General features: G+C 37.8%; 1 protein-coding gene across 10 annotated transcripts in view; it reads right to left on the bottom strand.

Annotated features, from left to right (window-relative positions):
* The window catches only part of FREM1 (FRAS1 related extracellular matrix 1), a 164,014-nt gene that overhangs the window by 25,145 nt on the left and 113,972 nt on the right, over positions 1-24,897 (bottom strand). For 6 of the 10 annotated variants that reach the window (XR_013170415.1, XM_077148152.1, XM_077148154.1 and 3 more), the window contains 3 exons: positions 12,592-13,006; positions 8,041-8,242; positions 7,059-7,203 (listed from right to left, as the gene is read on the bottom strand). Coding sequence is in view for 9 of the 10 variants with exons in the window: in XM_077148152.1 (XP_077004267.1) it covers positions 7,059-7,203; positions 8,041-8,242; positions 12,592-13,006 (762 nt within the window). In the remaining variant the exon portion in view is untranslated. Of the gene's footprint in view, positions 1-7,058; positions 7,204-8,040; positions 8,243-12,591; positions 13,060-24,897 lie in introns of those variants that run through there. The other 4 variants (XM_077148166.1, XM_077148167.1, XM_077148157.1 and 1 more) reach the window with 4 other exon arrangements.

The following is a 24,897-nucleotide window of genomic DNA, read 5'->3' as shown; positions in this document are numbered from 1 at the left end:
TAGCAATAACACATTGCAAAGAATTCTTAAAGGATATAGGTAAATGAGAAAGGGGGGGAAGCAGCAAGAGGGATTAAGGAAGAAGACAAATAAAAAGGAAGAAAAGAAGGGCAGGGAAGAAGAGTAAAATAGATAAATTTGGATGGATTTCAGCTTCTAGTAGGTTCAAAAGCACTTCAATGTTCAATTCTTCTGGCCATCAATCCATTGCTGATGCTAACCATGACAGGCAAAAATTCATCAGTTTCATTTTGCAGATCCAGGTAACCTCAGGGCCTAAAGTTGAATGCAATTGGATGGTTGCTCTAGATACAGAAAGAAACTATTCAAAGGGATGCTCAGCTTCAAAGAACAAAGGGTCTTGTGTTGGAGAATGCGAGTGCATTTCCCCGATGCACCATTAGAAAGTTGCATAATGCTAGGGGTTCAGGTTATCATTACCCAATGTCATATTTTATTTTCTTAAAGCTATTCACTACAAAAAATAAAGATCTATTGAAAAGCCATGACATTTAATCCAGGCTATATATTTTCCAGAAAAATATTTAATTGGCAAAGCACTCGCATACCTACATGGTATGTGCAACATATGTTTCAAATGTGCTTTTTTTGTTTTTTTGAAATATCGTATTTGAGAAGACCTTTCCACTATAAGACCATGGTTGCTTAAACGCTACACAAACACCTGGAGGAAAAGTAAGAGATGCAATCGATCCCCTGGGAGCGCTTTCTGCAAGTCAAACAGCTGCATGTTTGGCAGCATGTAAATAAGCAGACACAGGAGCCCATGACAGAGATATGCATATTGAGAAATCTGAAAACGTCTGGATGAAAACAAGGATTAGTTCAAAGTTCATATTTTAATGATTTCTCCCATGATCATTAGGTAACGCACACTTTAGGGTTAGAATGAAGGTTACAGACACACTTTACATGAAACCCACTTGCCCGCTGTTTCAGTCACTCAGCAGAAGGTGAAAACTCCTCAAGTCCCTAGGTCAGGTTTCCCAACCTCAGAACTACTGACAATTTGGACTAGGAAATTCTTTGTTGTAGGAGGCTGTCCTTCACATTATAGGATGTTTAACAGGATCCCTGGCCCCTACGTACTAGCTGTCAGTAGTATCTCCCCTCCAGCTGTAACAATCAAAATGTCTCTAAACATTGATTAATATCCCTTCAGGGGGGACATGATCCCCAGTTAAGAACTACTTACCTAGGTAGTTTTGGGGTGCTCATCTCAATAGAAAAGCTGATTCAATATGAAGACAAACACCCACTCTTGTGAATGGAGTAGTGGAAATGAAACTGGATTAGAAATGGTGAAATTTCTGGTCCCCTGACACTAATTCCAAGACTTTAATCGTAAGAAAAGCTGTTTAAACAGACCAGCTTAAAATTGCATCCCTTCCTCAAAAGCCCAGCACCCATGGTCCCCTTATTCTAAGCAAATTGTTTTTATTTTTCCAAACATCTATCATATATAACATAGTATTTACTTTACTTACATACTATATGCTCCAAGAAAGCCGGGCTCTCTAGTTCACCGATATATTCCAAGTCCCTTGTAGAGTGTCTAGCACATATATGCGCTCTATAAATATGGGTTAAATGAATGAATCTTTTTTAGCCCGCTGTTTCGATTGCCCATTGAAACTTTTTTCTCTCCATTCTTAATAACATGATGCTTTTTCACACATTTCAAAAAATGCTAAGCCAGAGGATCCTTGTATCTTCTTTCTAGCTCTAATTGATCTGGATTTTTCTTACTTCCTTTTTTTTTTTTTTTTTTTTTACTATTAGAGACTACTAGGAGAGTTATGGCATTGATGAGAGAGCAATCTACTATAAATCATTATTTAAAAAAAAAACACATGCTATTTTCTAAGACAGTGGTCCTCAATTTTTGGCAATGTCTGGAAACAGTTTACTTGTCACAACTGGGTGTGGGGGCACTCCTGTACCACTGACATTTAGTGCACAGATGTCAGGGATGATGCCAAATCTTGCAGCGCACAGGACAGCCATGGAAGCAGAGACAGCCTAAAATGTCAATAATGCTGAGGTTGAGAAACCCTGTTCTTGAATCAGAAATATATGCTTTTCATTATTTTCTCTTGTGGCCCCTTGATTCATAAATACAAAGGAACTAACTGAAGGATGCATTTGAGGTTAAAATACCGGTTTGAGATTTGGAACATGAATTCAGGTCAACAAGGGTGGGAAAGGGCATTTAGCTTCGCTGGGCTTCAGCTTTCTCATTTCCCAAAGCAGTAATGATGAGCCTGTACTTCAAAGGGGTTAAATGGACCCTAATGAAAGCTCATTAAGTATTTTGAACTTCTCAGTGAAAAGTTTTATAGAAACTAAAATTGTAATTAAATTCTTAATATTCTTATAACTAGATCTTCGTTTATAACCAAGACATGACTTACAAAAATTGAAATGTTAAAAAATATTTTTCAGTCGAAGAAAAATTCAAAGATGATGCTATTAAGCTCCATAATCTAATGCTATGAACACCTGTGCTTTCATTTTTTTTCTCATGATAAAGAGAAAACAGAGTGTTTAGCCCCGAGGCAGCGTGGTGAGCACCCGAAACAAGTGCTTTGGGTTCAGGCTCACCTTGCAAACATTTATTAGTGTGTGACTATGGGCAGTTACTCAGCTTCTCTGGGTCCCAGTTTTCATTATATATAAAATGAGGAGAATTAGACATATGCCAAATGACTAAAATTAAAAATCTGATAATATGTATAAAACATCTGAACACAGTGGGTGCTTAATAAGTGCTCTTTTCTGTCCCTTACTCTATGCTTTTCTAAATCAAGTCTGGACTCAAACACTTTGACTCCTGACTCGCAGGTAATGTGAAAGCTTTATCTAGCCACTAATTTCAAACTCGTGCCTTGCAAGGTGTTTCATAAAAGCTGCTAAAGCGTTGCAAAGTTCGCCTATTAGAAATACCTTTTCTTTAGTACTTCTTTTCTCCTTGATCTTTTACAGCCAGTAATGAATAATGGAACAGTTAGAATGTGGGTAGCCAGAGGGAGGGAAGAATCAGAGTATTTGGAATTATCTAGTAGCTGGAGAAGCTTAAGTTATCAAGAACTTCAGTATTGCTCAACTTTCCTTTCGATGTCCACCTTTTTGGGGGGATCGTATAAGAAAAAGACAAATGAGGAAGACATGATAAGAAAACAGCCTTAGCAGAAGTTGGTTACACTGTGTGGTCCACCAGGTGCTTTTGCTGAACAAGTTGGGGACATATGGAAGCTACTTTGGGAGTTCTGCCGATCACCTTGGAAACTCAAGTTGGACTAGAGAGCAGACACGTGTTTGTGTTTGAGTAATGAAGGCCAAAGCATGAGTCAACACAAGGAGCTTTGAGGTCAGGATTCACCTTTGGCTGTGCTACTCACTCCATGACTCCCAGCCAACTACATAAATGCTTTAAGCCTGATTTCCTTATCTCCCTCAGGGAATTGTGCTTTGCAGATTAATTGGACAACACATGTGAAAGCAACTAGCATAGTGCCTGAATTTTATGCGCTTAGCCAAACCTAAATCTGTATGGAAATTTCAATGGATTTCAGTGTTTAAAATAATGTCCATTTAAAATGAAGTGTTTCTCAAATGTATTCCATGAGAAATTATTCGTTAAGCTATTCTGGGGGGTGACAGAGGGGGTTCTGTAGTCAAGTGAGGTTGAGAAATGCTGTATTATGTTCCTCTCCGAGATTTCCAATCCATACAAGCATTTTGATGAATCTGGGATGCGATGGAATTAAACAACCCATACAAGCTAGCTAGCTAGCTAGCAATAATTTGATTAATCTTGCCTAAGTCAGTCTTTCCTAACTTTTTTTTTAAAACGAAATACCTATTGACCATTCAGAACTGGTACTCCACAGAAATGCTGCAATAGCAAGAACATATTAACTGTCAAGATTCTGGGACATTCCTGCTGAACATGTGTCCCTCTCATTCTTCAAAAGAGGCCTCTTAGGGTGGTGGGATGGCTGCTCAGTGGCAGAATTCTTGCCTGCCATGCCGGAGACGTGGGTTCAATTCCCAGTGCCTGCCCATGAAAAAAAAAGAGGCTTCTTTCTGCTTTAGATTCCCACCCCCCCATCCCATCCTTTAGCTTTATTAGAGAAGTTTTCATCCCTTCAGTATGCAAAATATTAATCTATCTAGCCTGTTTAGAGCAAAGAGGAACACAAAGTTCCATAACATTTAGCTGATTGATTAATAAGCATATTGATTGTTCACTATGTGAATCACCCCAGAATCAATTTCTAATAGAGGTGGGATTCAGCTGGCCACCAAATCTCTTCAGGATGCTTTTACAGATAGTCAAGCATTGTACTCACATGGACTGAACAATAGCAAACACCACCACAGACACATCTGTTAAAACATTCAAATGTATACAACACTTTCATATATTTTATATCATTTGCTTTTCTAAATGAATTGTGGTATTACCCCCATTTTATAGAGGCAATAAGAAGGCTTGCCCTAGATTAATGGCAGGGCCAAACCCCAAGCCTTGTCTTTTGACTCCAAGTCCAGTGATTTATTATCTATATCTAATTCCCAGTGTGGTAGACACAGAGTGCACGCTCATCTCACTATCAGCACTCTGAACCCTGTGGCTAATGTCTGCAGAGAAAAGAGAGAGAAGAGTCTGCTGCTCCATTCCAGTTTAGCACAGTCGTTCAGAGTAATTGAGAGGTTTTTCCAGTGCAGAGTGAGGACCACTGTAGATGCTAGAGTCACACTTACTAGGCCTGAATCCCAGCTCCTTCACTACTTTGTTCATGAGCTTGGAAAAGCTACTTTGTATCTTTGTGCCTCAGTTCCCTCTTCTGTAAATTCTGGATTATGACATACCTAACTCATAGGAGTTTATGATGATTACATGAACAGCAATGAAATAAAGCAGTAAACAACTACACTGCAAATGTACCATGTGTGACTCTCATTGTCAACGTGACTAAGCTTTCACCAACTGTTTTGGGAAAACAACCCAGTATTCATACTGTGGTTTCTTACTGGAAAATGTGCTCCTACTTCCAAAACAAAAACCACTAACAAATGAGTCGAGAAGTTCGGGTACAACTATATCATTCAAAAATTATGAAGATAAATGCTGAGTAACTTCCACATCAGATCAAAATTATTTTTGGATTAATCCTTCAGGTTTAAAATACATTAAGAAATCTATTGGCAAATTCTGCTGTGACTCTCCTACAAATCTGGAGGTTGCTTGAAAACATGAAGCATCTTCAAAAGCAATGTCCTAGGTTACAGGAGGGATGAAAACAGCCTGTGGGTGAAGGAGCACCCATCCAATTCCATTGCTGGGGGAAAAAAAGTCAGCTATGCTGTGTTCTCACATGCATGACCAGAGATCAGCATGAGGTTAATGGCAAGTCTGATCAATATTGTTATGTTTTCCAGCTGATCTATTAAAAACTTCTTTTAAAAAACCAGTGGTATCGGGCGGGCCGCGGTGGCTCAGCGGGCAAAGTGCTTGCCTGCTATGCCGGAGGACCTCGGTTCGATTCCCGGCCCCAGCCCATGTAACAAAAACGGAGAAACAGAATACAATAAAACAAGAAAATGTTTAAAAATGTTTCCCTTTCTTCCTTCCTTCCTTGCTTCTATCCTTCCTTCCTTCTCTCTGTCTTTCCTTTAAAAAAAAAAAAAAAAAAAAAAAAAAAAAAAACCAGTGGTATCCATCTTTTAATGTTTTTGGAGCTGGATTTTCCTTATTTACATTTTCTTGAGAATCGGAAGATGTTTGTTTGAAGTTGCAAGTAATTGATATATTTACTATAAATATGGTGACCCTGAAGCAGCTAGCATAATAGGTGGCAGTCATCATTTTAGTTTTATAATCTCAGGATTATTTTTTACTATCAGGGACCAGGTTCTTCTTGTTCACTCCTACTTCTCAGCAACTAGTACTGTGCTCCTGGCATAAAGCAGGCCCTCAATAAAAATCTGAGGGTTAATGAATCTGCAACTGGAGAAGGCCACTTCAGCAGGCAATGGAAGTGGGACATGGGATGCGTTTTGTTAGAGAAACTCAGTTTTTAAAAACAATGACTACAGAGACCTCTGCTGGTGAGGACTGGAACTACAATTTAGCACCGAAAGGAAAGACCGAGGATGAAGAGCCCAGAAGCTAAATTCTCAGCTCTCTTTCCTTCCTTTGTCTATAGTCCATCATAAAAGGACAATAACAAGGCTGTATTTATTCATGGTGTGTAGTTTGGCCAGGAGATGGTGAATTTTAAAACTACCATAAATGAACAACTTTTCTTAGAGTTGATTGGGAAGGGGGTCAAATTTAAAAAAGAAAAACCTTTCTATGATTGTCTGCTAGCTGGTAAGTTATTCAAGGTCAACATTCAAGAAAAGTCTAGAATAGGGACCCAGTGAGTAAAATTACTGTGGTCTGTGAATCTAATTAATTTGAGGAGTTTTACTATTGCTAGTTCTGAGGGTAATATTATAAACATTTTAAATTTTACTTAATACCTCCCCCAAGTCTGTTCTCCCCTCTACACCATTTCCATCTCACCTATATAAGGGAAAGAGAAGATGTTCTGATAACCCTTCTTACTACCTCACTCTTCTTGGCTCTAGATATTGCAAAAGACTATGGTAACTACTGCGGTCTTAGAGTGACCTCTTGCTGCACAATTTGAACATGAGCCTGCAAGCTCAGTCTTGGACACCAGCAAATTGTCAAGACAAAAATCTCAGTGTGTGTGTGAAACTGGGCATTTATGTGCATGGCACGAATGACCCACCATTATATAATTTAATTTTTCAATGTTTCCATACTCTAACCCTAATGACTTTCCCATTATCACATAGGAATAAAAAGAAATTCTCTCTCCAAAATGCATGTTATAAGCTTGTGACATGGTCCATCAGTTTGTTATTTTAGATTCAGTTTGAAAAGAACATTTCACATTCATAACCAGATATATTCTGGACATTATATGCAGGGTTATTGAATAAGCAAAACAATTTACATTTGAGGAGCGGCAGAGTTCCCTGCGGGGTCCATGATTTGAAATTCCAGGATATCTGAATTTACTTCCAAAGATGGATTTATGATGTAAAGAATGGTCTTACTGTTTAAGTCCTTTTGGCTAAATTTCTCACGGATAAATTCACCTATGAAAAAGAAACACATGGATCTCATGGATAATCAAACAGAATATTTAGTAAGAACTCATAAAATTGCATGGCTATTTTATTCTAAACACAGCTTTAAAGACAGCCAAAGGAAGTTTTTTTGTTTTGAATTTTGCATTATTGCAACTATCTTAAAACTCAATTGTGAGGCATGTAAGTAGGCTTTAAATTTACTTTGCCTGGAAATAGTGTACCTTAAAGAAAATATAAAAGTAGAGAGGGGTGAGCAAGAAGAATAAGTAAGGCAATCTGTAATTCTGTGTCATTTGTTAAGTGATATTGTAGTCATTGTCTTCATGAGGCAGAAATAATACACACTGCAGGGCGGGCAATGGTGGCACAGGGGCAGAGCTCTCGCCTGCCATGCCGGAGACCCGGGTTCAGTTCCCGGTGCCTGCCCATGCGAAACAAACAAAACAAAACAAAGATGCACTGAAACCATCGGGCAAAAAACTTTGCAGGTTTTAAATGAACTGACATCATTTAAAATTCATGATAGAAGCAAAAATTAGTCACAAATATGAATTTTGCTCTGACACTGCGTGTTCTTCCGACTATATTACAATCTGGCTGTTCAAATAGTTGTAAGCAATAAACAGCTGTGTAACATTATTTAGTTCTCCCAGTGAAGATGAATTTAGGAAAGCTCAGCCTCCAACCTTCTTTAGCACCAATATTGATTTATAAACTGCATCTATTAGTAAGCCCTGGGGAGTGTTTACCAAATGGGTCTGCACTTAATTAAATTACTCTCTAGCACTGCCAGGCACTGGGTCTTTTAAAATGAGCAATTACAAGGATTAGGGAAGCGGATACCTGTTGTTATGTTCTCCAGATGTCCGTGTTGTGGGCCTCGTAAAATCTTAAAGAGGATCTGGCCGTCCTCTGTGTCGGGGTCGGATGCCTTCAGCACACGGGAAGTGATGTAAATCCCATAGCAGCCATTTTTCAGGAGCCCCACTTGAGAAGGGGAGTGCAACTGTGTGACCCGGGGAGCCGCTCTGTCCAGTGGGTCCACCTGAATCAGCAATGATCACACGCAGTGTTACTCAAAGGCTTCTCACCCCCACGCACTTCTCACCCCAAGGTTCCATAATGACAGACTCTCCTGAGTTTCAGATTCCTTACCCTCCTCTTTGCTAATTTCTGCTAAAGTTTGGGAGAGAGAAGATGAAAGTGAAGTCTCTGCCTTGCTCACAAGATCCTCAGCATCTATCACAGTGCCCACAGTGAAGGTCAACTTTCCATGTCCTACTTTGACCTGCTATTATTTATCCCTTGATTCCCCCATCAGAATATAAACTCCTTGAGAGCAGACATCACATCTTTTTACTTCTCTCCATTCCCTGAGCCTGGCACAGTGCCTGTAGCATAACAGAAACTCAAGGAGTATTTGTTGATTGAATGAATGAAATTAACCCAAGAATTACTTTGCAAAATTAATGTTCATTCTAGAGAATTACATCCCCCTCGGTCCAATGTTTAGTGAATTACAAAACAGTGTTGTAAAGGGACTATTTTGGCATGTCTGTTCAATTTGGTAACAATACTGAAAAAAAAATAGAAATATCTCAGTAAGAAAAGAGCGAAATGTGAGTATTTTTTAGACTTAAACATATTTGTTTCATTGAGAATGAGGATCAGGTAACTACACTGATGGAAGTAGGCTCCATTTGTGGAGGGGGTGGGTAGAGTTAGAATAGGGATAAAACTCATGAGTTAGAACTGGAACAGGGGTAAAACGTTCAAGCACCACAAAGGACCTCCTCAGGCTTGGTGGTCAGTACAGAGTCGGTTCATCTCGCAAATGACTGCTCCAGGTAATGCAGGGAGCAAGCTGGGACAGATTGGCGCAAATACAGCATGGATTCTAGAAAACAAGTAAAAGAACACTACCTCCATTGCCCAACTCCTAATCCCACAATTCCTAACTTCAACTGATGTCACTCGAAATCTGAGTTCAGTCCAGCAAAGTAAGGAATTAGTGTCAATGATAAGACTAGATCTACATATTTTTGCATATTATTATGTAATAAACTACTATGAAGTAATTGAAAAGAATAGGTAGAATGGACTAATATTAGCGTTATTGGAAAAACCAAGCAAGTTTCAGGATAGAAGATGACTATAACACCATTTTTGCTAAAAAAACCCAAATACAAATACATCTGAATGATTTTACAGGCAAGGCAAAACTCAGGCAGCATTTGTAAAATGCAGAATGGAAAAACCAAACATGTTCTCGCCTCTCAAATTGGCAAAGTTTTTTTTTTAAATAAAAATTATACTCTATATTGGTAAATGTTTGGAGATACACACTTTTTAAAAATGTTGCTGGTAAGAGTGCAAATTAGCCAAAAATTTCCAGAGAAAAATTTATCTATAAAGATGGAAAATGTTAAAAATGTGTATATACTTTGATCCAAAAATTTCATTTTTCTGAGTATATCTGGTAGGGACAAATGTGTACAAACACACAAATATATGTATATACACACCCACATACATATGGAATTTCACTAAAATATCATTTACAATAGTCAGCAAAAATTTCCAAGAAATATAAAAGCACTCTGCCTGAGACAGAGTGCTATGTAGCCTTAAAAGTCATGTTTTCCAGGCATATTTAATGACATCAGAAAAGTTCATAGTATAATGAAGAGTGGAAATATCATCCCTTTTTTTTATTGCCCAGAATAGGAATTCCAGTAACTGTTTATCTTTAAGCGATATGATTGTGAAGGATTTTTTCCCTGCCCTTTTCTGCAGTTTATGAATTTTCTACAATGTTTATAAAATAAAAGTGCAATAACCATTTTCAAAAGTCATACAGCCATTCTTCTCCTCTCCTGATAAGATGTGGGAGAACTCTCAGGGCTGTGAGGATGGGGAGAAGGCTGGAGAGATGTTCCCACAACTTGCGGGTGGCCAGGAAAAGGATGGTCAGTGAAAGGAGAGGAAAAGCAAAAATACTTCAAGCCACGTAAGAAATTCTCAAAGTTGATAAACAGCTGCAACATTTTTAATGTTCTATTTTCCTTAAAAACCAAGTGTTACAAAGGTAATAAATGCCTGTCATGATAAACTATTTTTTTTCTAAATGTTAATATCTAAACTCTGGCATGTTGTGTCTTTGGTCATATTCCTTCTAAAATATCCCCTTGTCCTATTAAACTTCTAGCTTCCTTAGACGTAGGTCCTCAACATCAGTATACTGTACGTATTTCAAAATGTTGTAGCGTAAGACTTGCTTTGTTTGCTTTTTAAAGAAGGCTACATGGTTATGATGACTTCTGTTGCATTTACTGAAAATCAGAGACATGCCCAAGGTAGAAGAAGCGGGGACATTCAACCTTTCCCTTTCACCCCTCAGCCTGGTCCCTTTTAAAGAAGGACAACAGGAATCAGTTCAGTAACATAGTCAGACAGCATACATTTCCTACAAAATAAAAGTCAGGATGTGCCTGCTTGTGTCAGTAAAATGCCCCCATGCCTTGTACTTGCCCACTCCAGGAGCTGTGTCCTCGGATCCCCAGGCACCCCTCCTGGGTGGGGCAGCACACTAGGCTAGGGAGGCTTATTTGACCAAGTCATCACTCACAGGTCAAGACACGAGATTGTGTTTCTCCGACATGCTGGGAGGCCCAGCCTGCTCCTCATCCCCTCGAGCTCTCTGCCCAGAGAGACCAGTGGGTTGGGGGGAAATATGGGAGAAACCTTGAGGCTTTTCATGTGAAGTTTTTACACATTGTGACTTTTTTCTTTTGGCAAGGAAAACTCTGTGCTTTTGATGAAAAGGAAATGTTTACAACCTGTCTCCAACATTTTCCTTTGTAATGCTACAATTCCAAGAGACGACACTCTTAGGATAACCATGCTTTTTAAGACTGGTGTTGCTGTGGGAAGAGGACTGATTAGAATTCTGATGCCTTCTGCAAACTCTACCCTTTTTTTCTATCTCTGTTGTGGTTTCATGCTTGCATTCAGAATTCGTAGCAAATTCGTAGTAAAAGAAAGTCAGAAAATTGTTCCTGGTTGGACAGTACAGCAACATGTCTCAACCCAGAGTTGGGAGTCAGGAATCAAGAAAGATTTTAATAGATTGAAAAGTGGGAATAAAACAATGAAAACATAATGAAAATAAGAAAAACACAATGATCTTACTATGGACAAAGCATTTCTTATATACACTGTCAATAGCATCAATATCATCTCTCTTCTCCCTGTGCATAATAATTTCTGGACTTCCCTGGTGCCAAAGTCTCCTCTAGCATCTCCCGTATGTTATCATGACTCCTCCCTTTCTCTACTCAGACCCACATTAGATAGAGGAAAAAAAACACATGGGGAAAATCTGAATTTGTTATGTAATTAGAAGCTATATTGAAGTAGAAGACAAATTTGTATCTCATTTGCTGGTGTAAGTGTATAGGACAAGGGTTAACGACACCCAAGGGCACTGGGTTCAAGGGGTTGAGAACCAAAAATAGTTGATGTGTTCTGGCCAACAAAAGAAAAACCATTGAGTCCTCCAAGGATCACTGTGATGAGACCAACAGAAAGTGGCAGTGGAGAGCCACAGAAAGGACACAGAATTTGGGATCAGACAGACTTGAGATGTGCCACTCAATAGCTGTGTATCCTTCGTCGGTGTGTTGAACCTCTGAATCTCCGTTCCCTCATCTATAAAACAGAGATTACAAAACTCACCTAACAGGGTTTTTATATTTAAATGAGATTTATATAAAGTGGGTTCAACCCAGAGTAAATACTCAAAAAATTGTGACCAACGCTATTATTATCGTCATTATTATTACATGCGTAAATTGATGCCACCGTGGAAGATTCCAGATGGTTACTGAAAGGCACCATCGTAATAGCAATTACGAGATACTGAATATCTAATATTCAACCGCAGGCTGTGTGCTAGTGTCCTGGATACCTTATCTTATTTAATTCTCACCACCATGCTGTACAGCTTGTTCTTCAAAAGAGGAAAAGCAGAATCAGGAGAGTTAAAGAATACTTTTAAGGTCACTTAACAAATGACAAATTTATTGGTAAAAAGCAAACAAAAGCTAATAAATGGCAAAGCAGAAATTTCAACCTATATCTGACTGTCGTCAAAGCTCATGTTTCTTGCTCCTTCGTACACCACCCTGGCCTCTCAAGGTCAGTGGTTAGCCCATAAGCAGGGAACACAGGTATTTTATTCAAGATTTATATGCTCAATTCCTTACCTCATGTCTGGCAGGCTGTATATGTACAGCACACATTTGAATGAAATAGGGAAGGAAATAAGGAGACAGTTCTCCTTGAAGTCATTTCCCCACTGCTCTGGTAAGGCACTGAGTTTGTCATACTTGCCTGGATGCTGAATGAAACAGGTTCTTCCCACACTCTCCCATCCAGAACAAAGCCTTGGTGTGTCAAATCTGTGGCTACAAACGTGAAGTGGTCAACCTGGGAGTCTCCTCCTGAGTGCCTATAAGCCACCTTCCTGCTGTCCACATCCTGTTGAGTGAAATTGTGTTGAAGCAGTCCTGTCCCTCGCAGGTAAAGCTGGCCATGTTGTGGGAGCTGGGCCAGGAGGAAGGTGAGATTCTCCACTGGAGTGTCAGGGTCGGTCAACTGAAGGAGGTCGGGAGACAGCAGACCCGTGGCTCCTTTGACCAGTCTCAACCCTTTGTTCCTAGTCACTACGGGTAAGGCTTTGTCCACAGTCTCCAGTGTGATCTCAAACACTCCTTGCTTGGTCCACAGTCCATTGCTGATGATGAATCTGGCAAAGAGAGGCAAGGCAGCCTTCAGCATGGATTCTTGTTTCACCATCTACTGGAATAAAATGATAACAATACACACCTTTACTAAGGATATGTTGTGTTGTGACTCAGATGTAAAAATCAAGGGCAGCTCTTTCAGAAGGATGCCTTTCTGCTGTTGAACCAATTACAGCGCAACACATAAATGTACTATTCTACACTCCCGAGGTATTTTCTCAGTAGCACTGATGGTGGACTCAGGCAATGTAGCAGGACAACTTGGGCAATAATATTTTTCAGACTTGACAATACTTAGTGGAGTTTCTTCCCCCAAATAGGAATTTCATATCCGATTGTACCTATAAAATGAGCTAGAGGAGTACACTCATTTTATATATTTATAATCTTGCAATCGTAATTTCTCCATGGAAATGCAATAAGCTAAACTTTTAAGACTGGCAATTGAGGCCAATCCAACAAACTGCTGAATAGACTGAATTTGGCTAATCCAGTGTACTCCTAATTTCCCTGGTAAATTACTTAAGGGCAGATCACACTCCCCAGCCATGGAATCTTACCTAACTCATCTCCCATCATTTTTACACTTCTATAAAATGAGGGGGTTGGACCAGATGGTCGCTAAGCACCATCCAATCCTAAAATACTATGTGAGGCTCAAATCCTTTACAATTTACATGTGCTTTCATATTTGGCCCTTACAAGATATGTGGGAGCTGTGTTAGACAAGGAATATTATCTGTGCTTTACAGAAAAGTAAATTACAGCAGAAAGGTTCAAAAACATGGTGAGAGATCATAAGACAGACAGGAGATGAAACTGGGACTAGACCCCAGGTCTTTTGACCCCTACACCACTTTTCTTGCAGAGTTTTTAATAAATGCTGGTTTAGTAAGCCACCAAAATGGCCCCTGAGCACCATTACAGAAATTACAACAGAATGTTGAAAATAATACAAATTCAAGGTAAGCAAAATCTGTCACAATTTTGGGTTTGGGATACCATAAAGTGCTTTTCATTCTATGGATCACTAAATCACATTGCACCCACTGCTGCCAATCTTAAAATAAAACTAATATATGTGATAAGGGCTACAATTCAATAAGTAATTTTTATTTTATGAAGACTTGAGAGTATCAGGAAATTAAGCAAACAAGATACAATATTCAATTACCAAAAAGTTTCATAAATTTTTTCTTTGTAGGTCCTTTTTTTAACCAGAGAAATTAGCGTTTATATTTATTTTACTAACGTGGCAAATTTGATGAACAAGTTCTTTGTTCTTATAAAATGTGCCTTGACCTCCAGGGTTTGAGAGTTGGTGTTTCACTTTTGACCATGAAGGCTGGAGCACGAAAGCAGGTCATGTGAGCCCAAGGGCCAACCTGCCCGAAGGCAAAGACCGCATGGGAAAAAGCAGTTGGACAGAAAAAATAAAGGGAGACGAGTTTGGATGCAGGCTTTCCTTGAAAAGCTAGACTAAGATTTTTGGTTTCTATTTATCTAGCTGATAAGATTGCCTATGAAGGATATACGATGTGATATACAGAAAAAGGAATCCACGTCCACAAAATTAAAATTGCTACGTGAAATATAAGTCTATTTTGACATTTCACACACATAGACTTGTAAGGAATGTTCACCTGATTTTTTTTATGGCATTATTGTTACAGTTTGAATAAAGCTGTAATTGTAGACAGAATATTACATAGATTTTTTTTTAATTAAAGCATTTACTTCTCCTTTTGTAAAGCTAAGATTCTAATTAATTGATTTAAAGATAACCGGACAATTTCATGGGCTGTATAACGTTGGATTATGAGGTGTTTATGCAATTAGTTACTTATAAAAAAGAAAAAAAGTTATAGGTTCACCCAGTAAGATATCTGTGTACTCATCAATGTTTTACTTAGCCACCTTTGACAGTTTAAGTCAAGTTATATCTATTTTTAGGTATAACAATCATCTATTTCTCTGGCAAGTCTTTCATGGAATTATGCTTTTATTCTGAGGTTTTCTTGTTGCTTTCTCATATCTCCTCCTTAGAACTTATCATGTGACCTAAGCTAAAATTAAAAGGATGCTAGGTGTTCCCTCAGTGCCTCCAATTTTTCTTTCTTCCACTTTACCCCTCCAGGAACGTGAACAAATTGCCTCTCTATCCCCTCCATGTTGCTATATAAAAATGTGCTGTCAGGGAGAGTTTTAAATCAGACATTTATAGTTTAGTACAAATTTAAACCTGAGTATGTGGTCTTAGCCATTAGTTGTAGGATTCAAGACTCTGTACCCCCATAAAAGTATGTCAAATGTCGGCAGAAAGGAGAGACAGGATCGGAACAGCAAGGTTAAATGTGACATTGAGTGAGTGCCAAGGGCTCGGTCAGAGGCAGCCTTCTTGAGGATCCATTTTGACTTTCCTCTCTGGAGTCTGAATTCTGAAAATACCTGCTGGGGTCCTCAAAGCTGTCTCAGGATGGCCACGTTTCCGCTAGTGTCGTGTGACCTTTGCGAGGACACTGAGCTGTCTTGGGATCCAGGCTGTCTATCGCAAACTCCTCCCTGCATGGCCTCCCTGCCTGACGGTCAGGATCCGACCACGTCGGGAACGGGCAGGCTGCCATCAGCCAGATGGGAATGAGGGCGAGCAGGCCAGGGACCATATAAGAGGAAGAAATATGTCTGCCGTGGCCAGTGTTCCCAGCTGAGACACCAAGGCAGCTGTCTGCGCTGACCTAAAGCTAATAAGCCAGCGGCTAAAAGTAGGTAATTTCCAAACATGGCTAGACCAAATGCATCATTCCACTTTCATGAGTAACAAGGCAAGCTACTCATTAGCAGAGAAACATTATCAGAGAAAGACAGGGTGCATGGTCGTGCCTGGGTTGTTAGTAACAGAAGTCTAGCAGAGCAAGTACCGCAAGGACTGTGCCATTTATTTCTGGAAAAGGTGACCAGGTCATCTTCCAAATTCTCCTCTTCACCCTTTCCCCTCAAAAATCCCCCCAAATGACTTTTAAGTTTTAAAACTACGACGCCATTGGAATAGAGAGATCCATTCCTAGGTGAAGAAGCTGGTTGTATCAAGGTAGCAGCTCCTTCTGTGTGTCCATTTTGTTTAATTTCCTTTACTACACCTCTCCCCAGACCCCAAGAAGGAATGGCAGCAAGATGACCATCATTCTCAGGAAATTTGGGGAATGACTCTTAGATGCGTCTGGGGTGCCTGTGCGGTCTGATTTCACCATTATCATGGTGCTTTCAAGCTTTCCGCATTTCCTGGCAATCGAGTTGGCTAAAGAATCTGCCATCTGTCATGGCATTTAAAGATAAAAATGGAATCATAAATAGCGCCAGCTCCTCAGGAAAAAAAAAAAAAATCCAGCCGGCATGTCAAAATGGAGGACATTAGCATGTTCTTTTAGCACCCGGCTGCCAGCAGCTGAAGTCAGCTTGCTAATTGCTCAGTGTCATCTGTCCTAGAACATGCTGCCAAATCTTTCTTCCAGGCCAGCAGCACCAAACAATGCAGGCAAAAATTTATGATTCACAAAATATTTTTGCAGAAGGTAAAATCTGACCATTAAACTCTCCCGTTTAATTAATGCTACCATATCTTACATTAAAAAGGGAAGGGGGAGCAGAGGGAGCTCTGCCATAGAATTTATCTATTCTACCCAGCCAAATTCCTTGCCAGATTTAACAGCAAGCAACATAAATTTAGGTGATTAGATTGGTTGAATATATTTAATTTTTAAGAAGCACCATGATCACACTTTCATTAAAACAGGCTTTCAGCTTTGGTTTAGTGCCACTCAACAAACACACGGTGGTCCACAATTGGGTTAGTGAAATGACAAGATTAAAACACAGGTCTTCGGCAGATGTAGGCTCTTCCATTATAAATACATGTAAAGCTGCTGGCCAAACATCAAAATGATGCTTTGAGGAGCTTCCTTCTTATAAATGCATTTTTCTCTACAAAATTTTGATACAATAAGTTTTAATGGAAATAACTCTCCACTGGAAAAGTGATCCCAGTTCAATTTCAGCTCTGATATTCAGTGATGTGAATTCAGGTGATTTCCTTTGCCTCTGGAAATCTCATTTTGTTGCTGGCTTTTTTTTTTTTTTTTTTTCATGTATAAAATGGAAACAACCACATCTCTCTCAAGGTGGTGGGTAAGGCTTAAAGGAAATAACATACAAAAAAGGTCCTGGTATACTGCATGATGCAATGCAGGTGGCCAATGAATACTAGCTTTCCTACATGTAAATGAATGGACTGGATGGATGAAATTATCATCCTTCAACCTCTGTTGTTTGCTTGTGTTTCTACCTTTAAATGTTTCCTTACTTGAGTCATTCAAATAGCACCACCATTATTTTTGCCATATTCCCATACTACCTACCTGTACTGTTGTTGTTTACTATTTTGTTTTATAATAGAAAACAACTTACTTTTTTATTTAAACAAATGCACTTAACAAAGAAACCTTTTAGCTATTAAAAACTGGAAGCCAATATTAACCACCCTAAATACTTGAAAATAAATGCAAGAAAGAAAACAACATTTTAAATTTTAGCTAGATATTGTTATCCAGGGCTGGGAGCCTGAGACCTTCTCTCTCTTTGTTAAAAAGGAAAGTAGTAAAAAATAAAAATAAAAAAGGAATGTAGTGAATATTGTAGAGCTGTTAAAGATGCATTAGCACCAATCTGAGAATTCCTTCTTGAAACAATCAGAAAGATCTAGCGAACTAAAAATTAATAGTTTATCACTCCTAATTCACTGTTATTTATTGCCTTGTTCCTATCCCAGTCCACATCATCTTGCATCTTTGTAACACAGGTGGTACAAATTTCACCCTTTGGGAAACAGAGCCACAAATTTTTGTTTAAAGAAAACCTTGTCAGGAGGCCCAGCCTGCAAAACAAATTAAAAAACAAGCCATGAGGGACTTATGGTTGACTAAGATGCTCCAGGGTGCAGTTCCCACACAAAATCTTTTAGCAACTAGCAAAACCTGTCAAAGCCATCATCCTCAAAGCTATGGAAAACAGTTAATGAGTTACAGTAACTGGGTGGGTGCCAAATCAAGAAAACCAGCTTTTAAATCTCTAAGAGAAACTTATAGTGCCCTCCCCTTCTCCAGTGCAATGTGGAACCAGCCCATGCTTTCACTGTGGTTCTCTGGTTTTTGTCTGGAGGGAGCTTGGTAAACCCTCTTCTACACATACTTGGATGCCTGTATATCACTGCCAGGCTACCAGGTGGTGGACTGAAAGACTGAAATGTCTGTGCTTTCCCGCATAAACTTGCCCTGCAGGCAGAAGCTACTTGCAGACAGCTAAAGCAGTGTAAGAAATGAATAAGGCAAAGTGGCCTGGGGTAATAAATTTTTAAGATATACAATAGAACATGGAAGAGTTTGTTCAGTGTAGAAAGGTCTTTTTCATAGGAAGTAGAGGGGATATTCAGATTTCCATATACAGGGAATACCCAAGGCCATGATCAAGTGTAAGATGCAGGCTCAGAAAAACTGAGAGGATCCTGCATTTTTCTTTGGCCTTGGACTGCTTCTGCTTTTCTTGCTAGGATGGCTAAAATATGCAGGAGAGAAAAAGCCAGGGGAAAGCCAATTTGCAAAGCCTGTTTTTCACATTGGTTTGTTTGTTGCTGTTAGCTCCTGTCACTCAAGGAAAGCTCTGTCATATCACTAGCTGGATGCAAATTTAAGGAACAGAAAACTCAGAGACTCCCAAAATTAATAAATTAAAATATTAAAACATACAGTGTACAACAAAAGATCACATGCCAAGCGAAGGAACAGGAAATGATGGCCCAACCAAAGGAACAAGATAAAAATTCAGAAGTCATCAACAAAGAAGACCAGACTTTGGATATACCAGACAAAGACATAAAACAAAACAAAACAAAGCAAAACAAAAAATCTTCAATATGCTCAAGAAGATAAAGGAAAACACAGAGAAAGAATTAAAGGATACTAGGAAAACAATGAATGAACAATATGAGAATCTCTATGAAGAGATACAAATTTTGAAAAAGAACTAAACAGAAATACTGGATTTCAAGATCACAATAACTGAAGTGAAAAATTCCTTAGAGAGTTCCAACAGCACTGGAGCTAGAAGAAAGACTCAGTGAACTATAAGAAAAGACCATTGAAATGATTGAGGCTGAGAGCAAAAAGAAAAAAAAAAATGAAGAAAGGTGAACACAGCCTAAGAGACCTGTGGCACACTTTCAATTATATTAATACACACATTATGGGAGTCTCAGAAAAAGAAGAAAGAGAGAAAGGCGAAAAAACAATATTCAAATAAATAATCACAGATAATTTCCTATATCTAATGAAAGCCATGAATATACACTTTCAAGAAGCCTAGCAACCCCAAAGAGAAAAACTCAAAGAGAACCATACACAGGTAGGAGTCAAACTATTGAATGCCAAAGACAAGAAAAGAACTCTTAAAGCTGTAAGAGAAAGCAATGTGTTATGCACAAGGGAGCCCCAATAAGTTTAAATGCCAATTTCTCATCAGAAAGCATGGAGGCAAAATATTTAAAGTGCTGAAAAAAATTGTCAACCAGGAATTTTATATCTGGCAAGAATGTCTTTCAAAAATGAGGGGGAGATTAAGACATTACCATATAAACAAAAGCTGAAGTAGTTTGCCATCTAGACCTACCCTAAAGACAATGCTAAAGGGAGTTCTTCTGACTAAAAGAAAGGACGCGAGAGAGTGGACCAAAGAGGCAAAAAGAAAAATAAAGATCTCTGGTAAAAGATAAGCATAAGGGTAATCACAAGTACTGGTACAATTGCATTGTATTTTTAGTATGTAACTTCACTTTTTACTTCCTACAATTCTAAATGAAAATGCATGAAAAGTAATGATAAATCTATGATTTGGAACACACAGTGCGTGAAGCGATAATTTGTAGATAAGTACAACAAAAAGGTGGGGGAATGAAAAAGTATAGGAACAGTGTTTGTGTATGCTATTCATGTTAAGTTGGTATCAGATAAAGCCCCATGGTAACCATAAAGAAAGTATGAGAAAATAGATACAAAGGAAATTAGAAAGGACTCAAAATGGTACACTACAAAAAAAAATCAAATAAATATGAAAATAGTCATTAGTGGAAGAATTGAGGGACAAAAAAGTTATAAGACTAACAAAAGCCAAATAGCAAAATGGCAGAAGAAAGTCCTGCATCATCAGTAGTTACTTTAAATTTAAATGGATTAACTCTCCAGTCAAAAGACAGGATACATAAAAAAGTATGGCCCAACTATTTTCTTTTTATAAGAGACTAACCTTAAATTCAAAGACACAAATAGGTTTTCAGTTAAAGGATGGAAAAAAAACATACCAGGGAACTAGTAACTAAAAGAGGTCTGGGGTAGTTATAAATAGACTCTAAGTAGATAAAATAGACTCTAAGTCAAAAACTGTTACAAAAGACAAGGAAGATCACTATATACTGATAAAAGCATCAGTTCATTAAGAAAACTAAACAATTATAAATAACATGTATTTAATGGCAGAGCTTCAAAATATATAAAGAAAATATTAACATATTTGAAGGGAGAAATAGTTCTACCTAATAGCAGCAGACATCAATGCACCACTTTCGATAACATATAGAACATTTAGACAGAAGATCAATAAGGAAACAGAAGATGCAACAACACTATAAACCAACTAGACATATCAGGCAAATATAGAACACATCACCCAGAAGAAGCAGAATGCACACTCTTCTCTAGTGCACATGGGTCATTCTCCAGGATAGACCATATGTTGTCACAAAACAAGTCTGAATAAATTTAAAAAGAATGAAATCGTACAATGTATTTTCTCCAATCACATTGGAATGAAGCAAGAAATCAGTACAGGGAGAACTGGAAAATTCATAAATGTGTGGAAATTATACAAGACACTCTTAAACAACCAAAGGGTCAAAGAAGAAATCACAAGGGGAACCAGGAAATATCGAGGCAAATGAAAACGAAAATACGATATACCAAAACTTATGGGATGAAGCAAAGGCAGCATAGGAACAGAAATTAATAACTCTAAATGCTTACATTTAAAAAAAAGATGAAATATCCCAAACGAGAGACTGAACTTTGCAACTGGGGAATCTAGAAAGTGAAGAGCAAACTAAACCCAAAGCAAACAAAAGGAAGGAAATAATAAAGATTAGAGCAGAGATAAATGAAATAGAAGATAAAAAACAATTGAGAGAATCAATGAAGTAGAAAGTTGGTTTTTTGAAAAGGTCAATAAAACCAACAAGTCATTAGATACACTGGCAAAGAAAAAAGAGAGAGGACACAAATAATTAAAATCAGAAATGAAAGAAGGGACATTACTAACAAATCCACAGAAATAAAAAGGATTATAAGAGGATACTACAAAGAACTGTATACTGACAAATTAGAAAACCTAGAAGAATTATAATTTATAATTATAAATTATAAATTCCTAGAAACACACAAAATACCAAAACAGAGTGAAGATGAAATAGGAACTCTCAACAGACCAATAACAAGTAAAGAGATTAAATCAGTAATCGGAAACCTCCCCACTAAAGGAAACTCATGACACGATAACTGGATTTTCACTGGTGAATTTTACCAAGCATCCCAAGAATTAACACTAATTCTACTCAAATGCTTCAAAAAATTGAAGTCCTAACTAATACTATGAACCCAGATAAACACACTGCAAGAAAAGAAAATTACAAATCAATATCCCTTATGACTATAGATGCAAAAATTCCTCAACAAAACAAGAGCAAAGTGAATACAACCACGCATTAAAAGAATTATACACCATGATGAAATGAGATTATCCCAGGTATGCAAGGGTAGTTCAACATAAGAAAATGGACTTGTAATATACAATTAATAGAATAAGGGAAAAAATGCAATCAATCATCTCAATTTATATAGAAAAGGCATTTGACAAAAACCAGCACCCCTTCTTGATAAAGGCACTTAAAAAGCTAGGAATAAAAGGAAACTTCCACAACATGTTAAAGGTCATATGTTTGGGTTTGCTAATGCTACTGGAATGCAATGTATCAGAAACGGATTGACTTTTATAAAGGGGATTTGTTAAGTTACAAGTTACAATTCTAAGGCCATGAAAATGTCCAAATTAAGGCACAAACAAGAGGATACCCTCACTAAAGAAAGGCTGATTGAGTCCGAGCTTTCTCTGTCAGCTGGGAGGGTATATGGTGACATCTGCTGTCCGTCTCTCTGAGCTTCTGCTTTCAAACAGCTCTCTCAGCATCTCCAAGCACCTGTGTCCAAGCTTTCTACAAAATATTCCCTTCTTAAACAACCACTAAGCCAATTGTTTAAGACCCATCTTGAATGGGCAACATCATATCTCCATGGAAACAACCTAATCAAAAGGTCAGATTAGAAGAACATGGTTTTACTAGGATACAAAACAGTACAGCATGAACAACCCACAGCTAACATCACATTCAATGATGAAAGAATGAAATCCTTCCCTTAATCTCAGAAACAAGACAAGGATGCCCACTGTTATTCAACATTGTACTGGAAGTTCTAGCCAGAACAATTGTACTCACACTAAAAGAAATAAAACACATCCAAATTGGAAAGGAAGAAGTAAAAATTTCTTATTTTCAGGTGACATGATCCTATCAATCCTGAAAAATCCACAACAAAGCTATTAGAACTAATATATGAATTCAGCAAAGTGGTGGGGTACAAGCTCAACAAGAAAAAATCAGTACTGTTCCTGTATGCTTGTTATGAACAGTCTAAAGAAGAAATCAAGAAAAAAATCCATTTGCAATAGCAACTAAAAGAAACAAATATCTAGGAATAAGTTTAACTAAGGATGTAAAAGATTTGTCCATGGAAAACCACAAAACATTGGTTACAGAAATCAAAGAAGACCTAATTAAAAGGGCATTCCATGTTCCTGGATTGGAAGACAATATTGTCAAAATGTCAATTCTACCCAAGGCAATTAGCAAATTCAGTGCAATCCCAATCAAAATTCCAATAGCCCTCTTTGCATAAATGGAAGAGCCAATCATCAAATTTATACGGAAGGGTAGGACTGCAAATAGCAAACCATCTTGAAAAGGAGAACGAAGTTGAAGGACACACTTGGCAAGTTAAAAACTTATTAGAAAGCTACAGTAATCAAGACAGCATGGTAATCGTACAAAGACAGACATGTAGACTGATGGAATCAAATTGACAGTTCAGAAATATATCCTTACATCTATGACCAAATGATTTTGACAAGGGTGCCAAAATGGGTAAAGAATAGTCTCTTCAACACATGATGCTGGAAAACTGGATATACATATGCAAAGGAACGACCTCACATCATATACAAAAATGTACTCAAAATGGATCAAATATCTAAATATGAAAGCCAAAACTATAAAACCCCTAAAAGAAAATATGAGGAAGCATCTTCAAGACCTTGTGTTAGGTAATGGTTTCTTGGACTTTATACCAAAAGCATGAGAAACAAAAGAAAAATAGACAAATGGGACTTCATCAAAATTAGAAACTTTTGTGCATCAAAGGACTTTATTATTAAAGCAAAAACAGCACTATAGAAGGGGAGAAAATATTTGGAAACCACATAACCAATAAGGCTTTAATATCCAGAATATATAAAGAAACCCTACAAATCAACAACAAAAAGATAAACAAATCAATTTAAAAATGGGCAAAAGACTTGAATAGAATTTCTCCCCAGGAATATGCAAATGGTCAATAAGCACATGAAAAGATGCTCAACATCATTAGGCATTAAGAATATGAAAGTTAAAACCACAATAAGATATCATTTCAACCCACTAGAATGGCTACTATTAAAAAAATGGAAACTAACAAGTGTAGGAAAAGACGTGGAGAAAAGGAATACTCATTCACTGTAGACAGGAATGTAAAATGGGGCAGTCACTGTGGAAGACAGTTTGGTGTATTCTCAGAGAGTTACGTATAGAATTACCATATGACTCAGCAATCCCACTTCTAGGTATATACCCAAAAGAATTGAAAGCAGGAACTCGAACAGATATTTGCACTGTTGTTCAAAGTGGCATTATTCATAACTGTCAAAAGATAGGGGCAACCCAAGTGTCCATCAAAAGATGAATGGATAAACAAAATGTGGTTTATGCATATATGGAATATTATTTCGTTGTAAAAAGAAATGAAGTTTTGATACATGCAACAACAAGGATGAACCTTTGAAGACATCATATTAAGTGAAATAAGCCAGACACAAAAGAATAAATATTGTATGATCTCAGTGATATAAAATAATTAGAATAAGCAAATTCATCGAGTCAGAAACCAGGATTATTTCCCAGGGGCTGGAGTGGGGGTAGGAAGTGGGGAGTTAATACTTAATTGGTACAGAGTTTCTGTTTGGGATGATACAAAACTTTTGGTAATGGACGATGGTGATGGCAGCACAACATGGTGAATGTAACCGACACAGCTGAATTATATATTTGAATATAGTTAAAGGGGAAATTTTAGATGGTATATATGTTACTATAATTAAAAATTTTTAAATAATCATGGGACAACACAAATAGGGAACCCTAATGTAAACTGTGAATTATGGTTAATAGTATAGTTATAATAATACTGTTTCATCAATTGTAACCAAGTCATCACACCAATTGAAAGTGTTATTAACAGGGAAGTGTGGGTGAGGCAGAGAGTATATGGGAATTCTATTTTCTGCATGATTTTTCTGTAAACTTACAACTTCTCTCTCTAAAAAAAAAAAAAAAAGCCATGAAAATAAAATTAATGCAGAGCTCTTTCAGTAAATC

The sequence above is a fragment of the Tamandua tetradactyla genome, chromosome 2 (genome assembly GCF_023851605.1).
Source record: "Tamandua tetradactyla isolate mTamTet1 chromosome 2, mTamTet1.pri, whole genome shotgun sequence".
Classification (NCBI taxonomy): Eukaryota; Metazoa; Chordata; class Mammalia; order Pilosa; family Myrmecophagidae; genus Tamandua; species Tamandua tetradactyla.
Note: the sequence above shows the minus strand (reverse complement) of the source record. Positions and strands in the feature narration are given on the sequence as shown.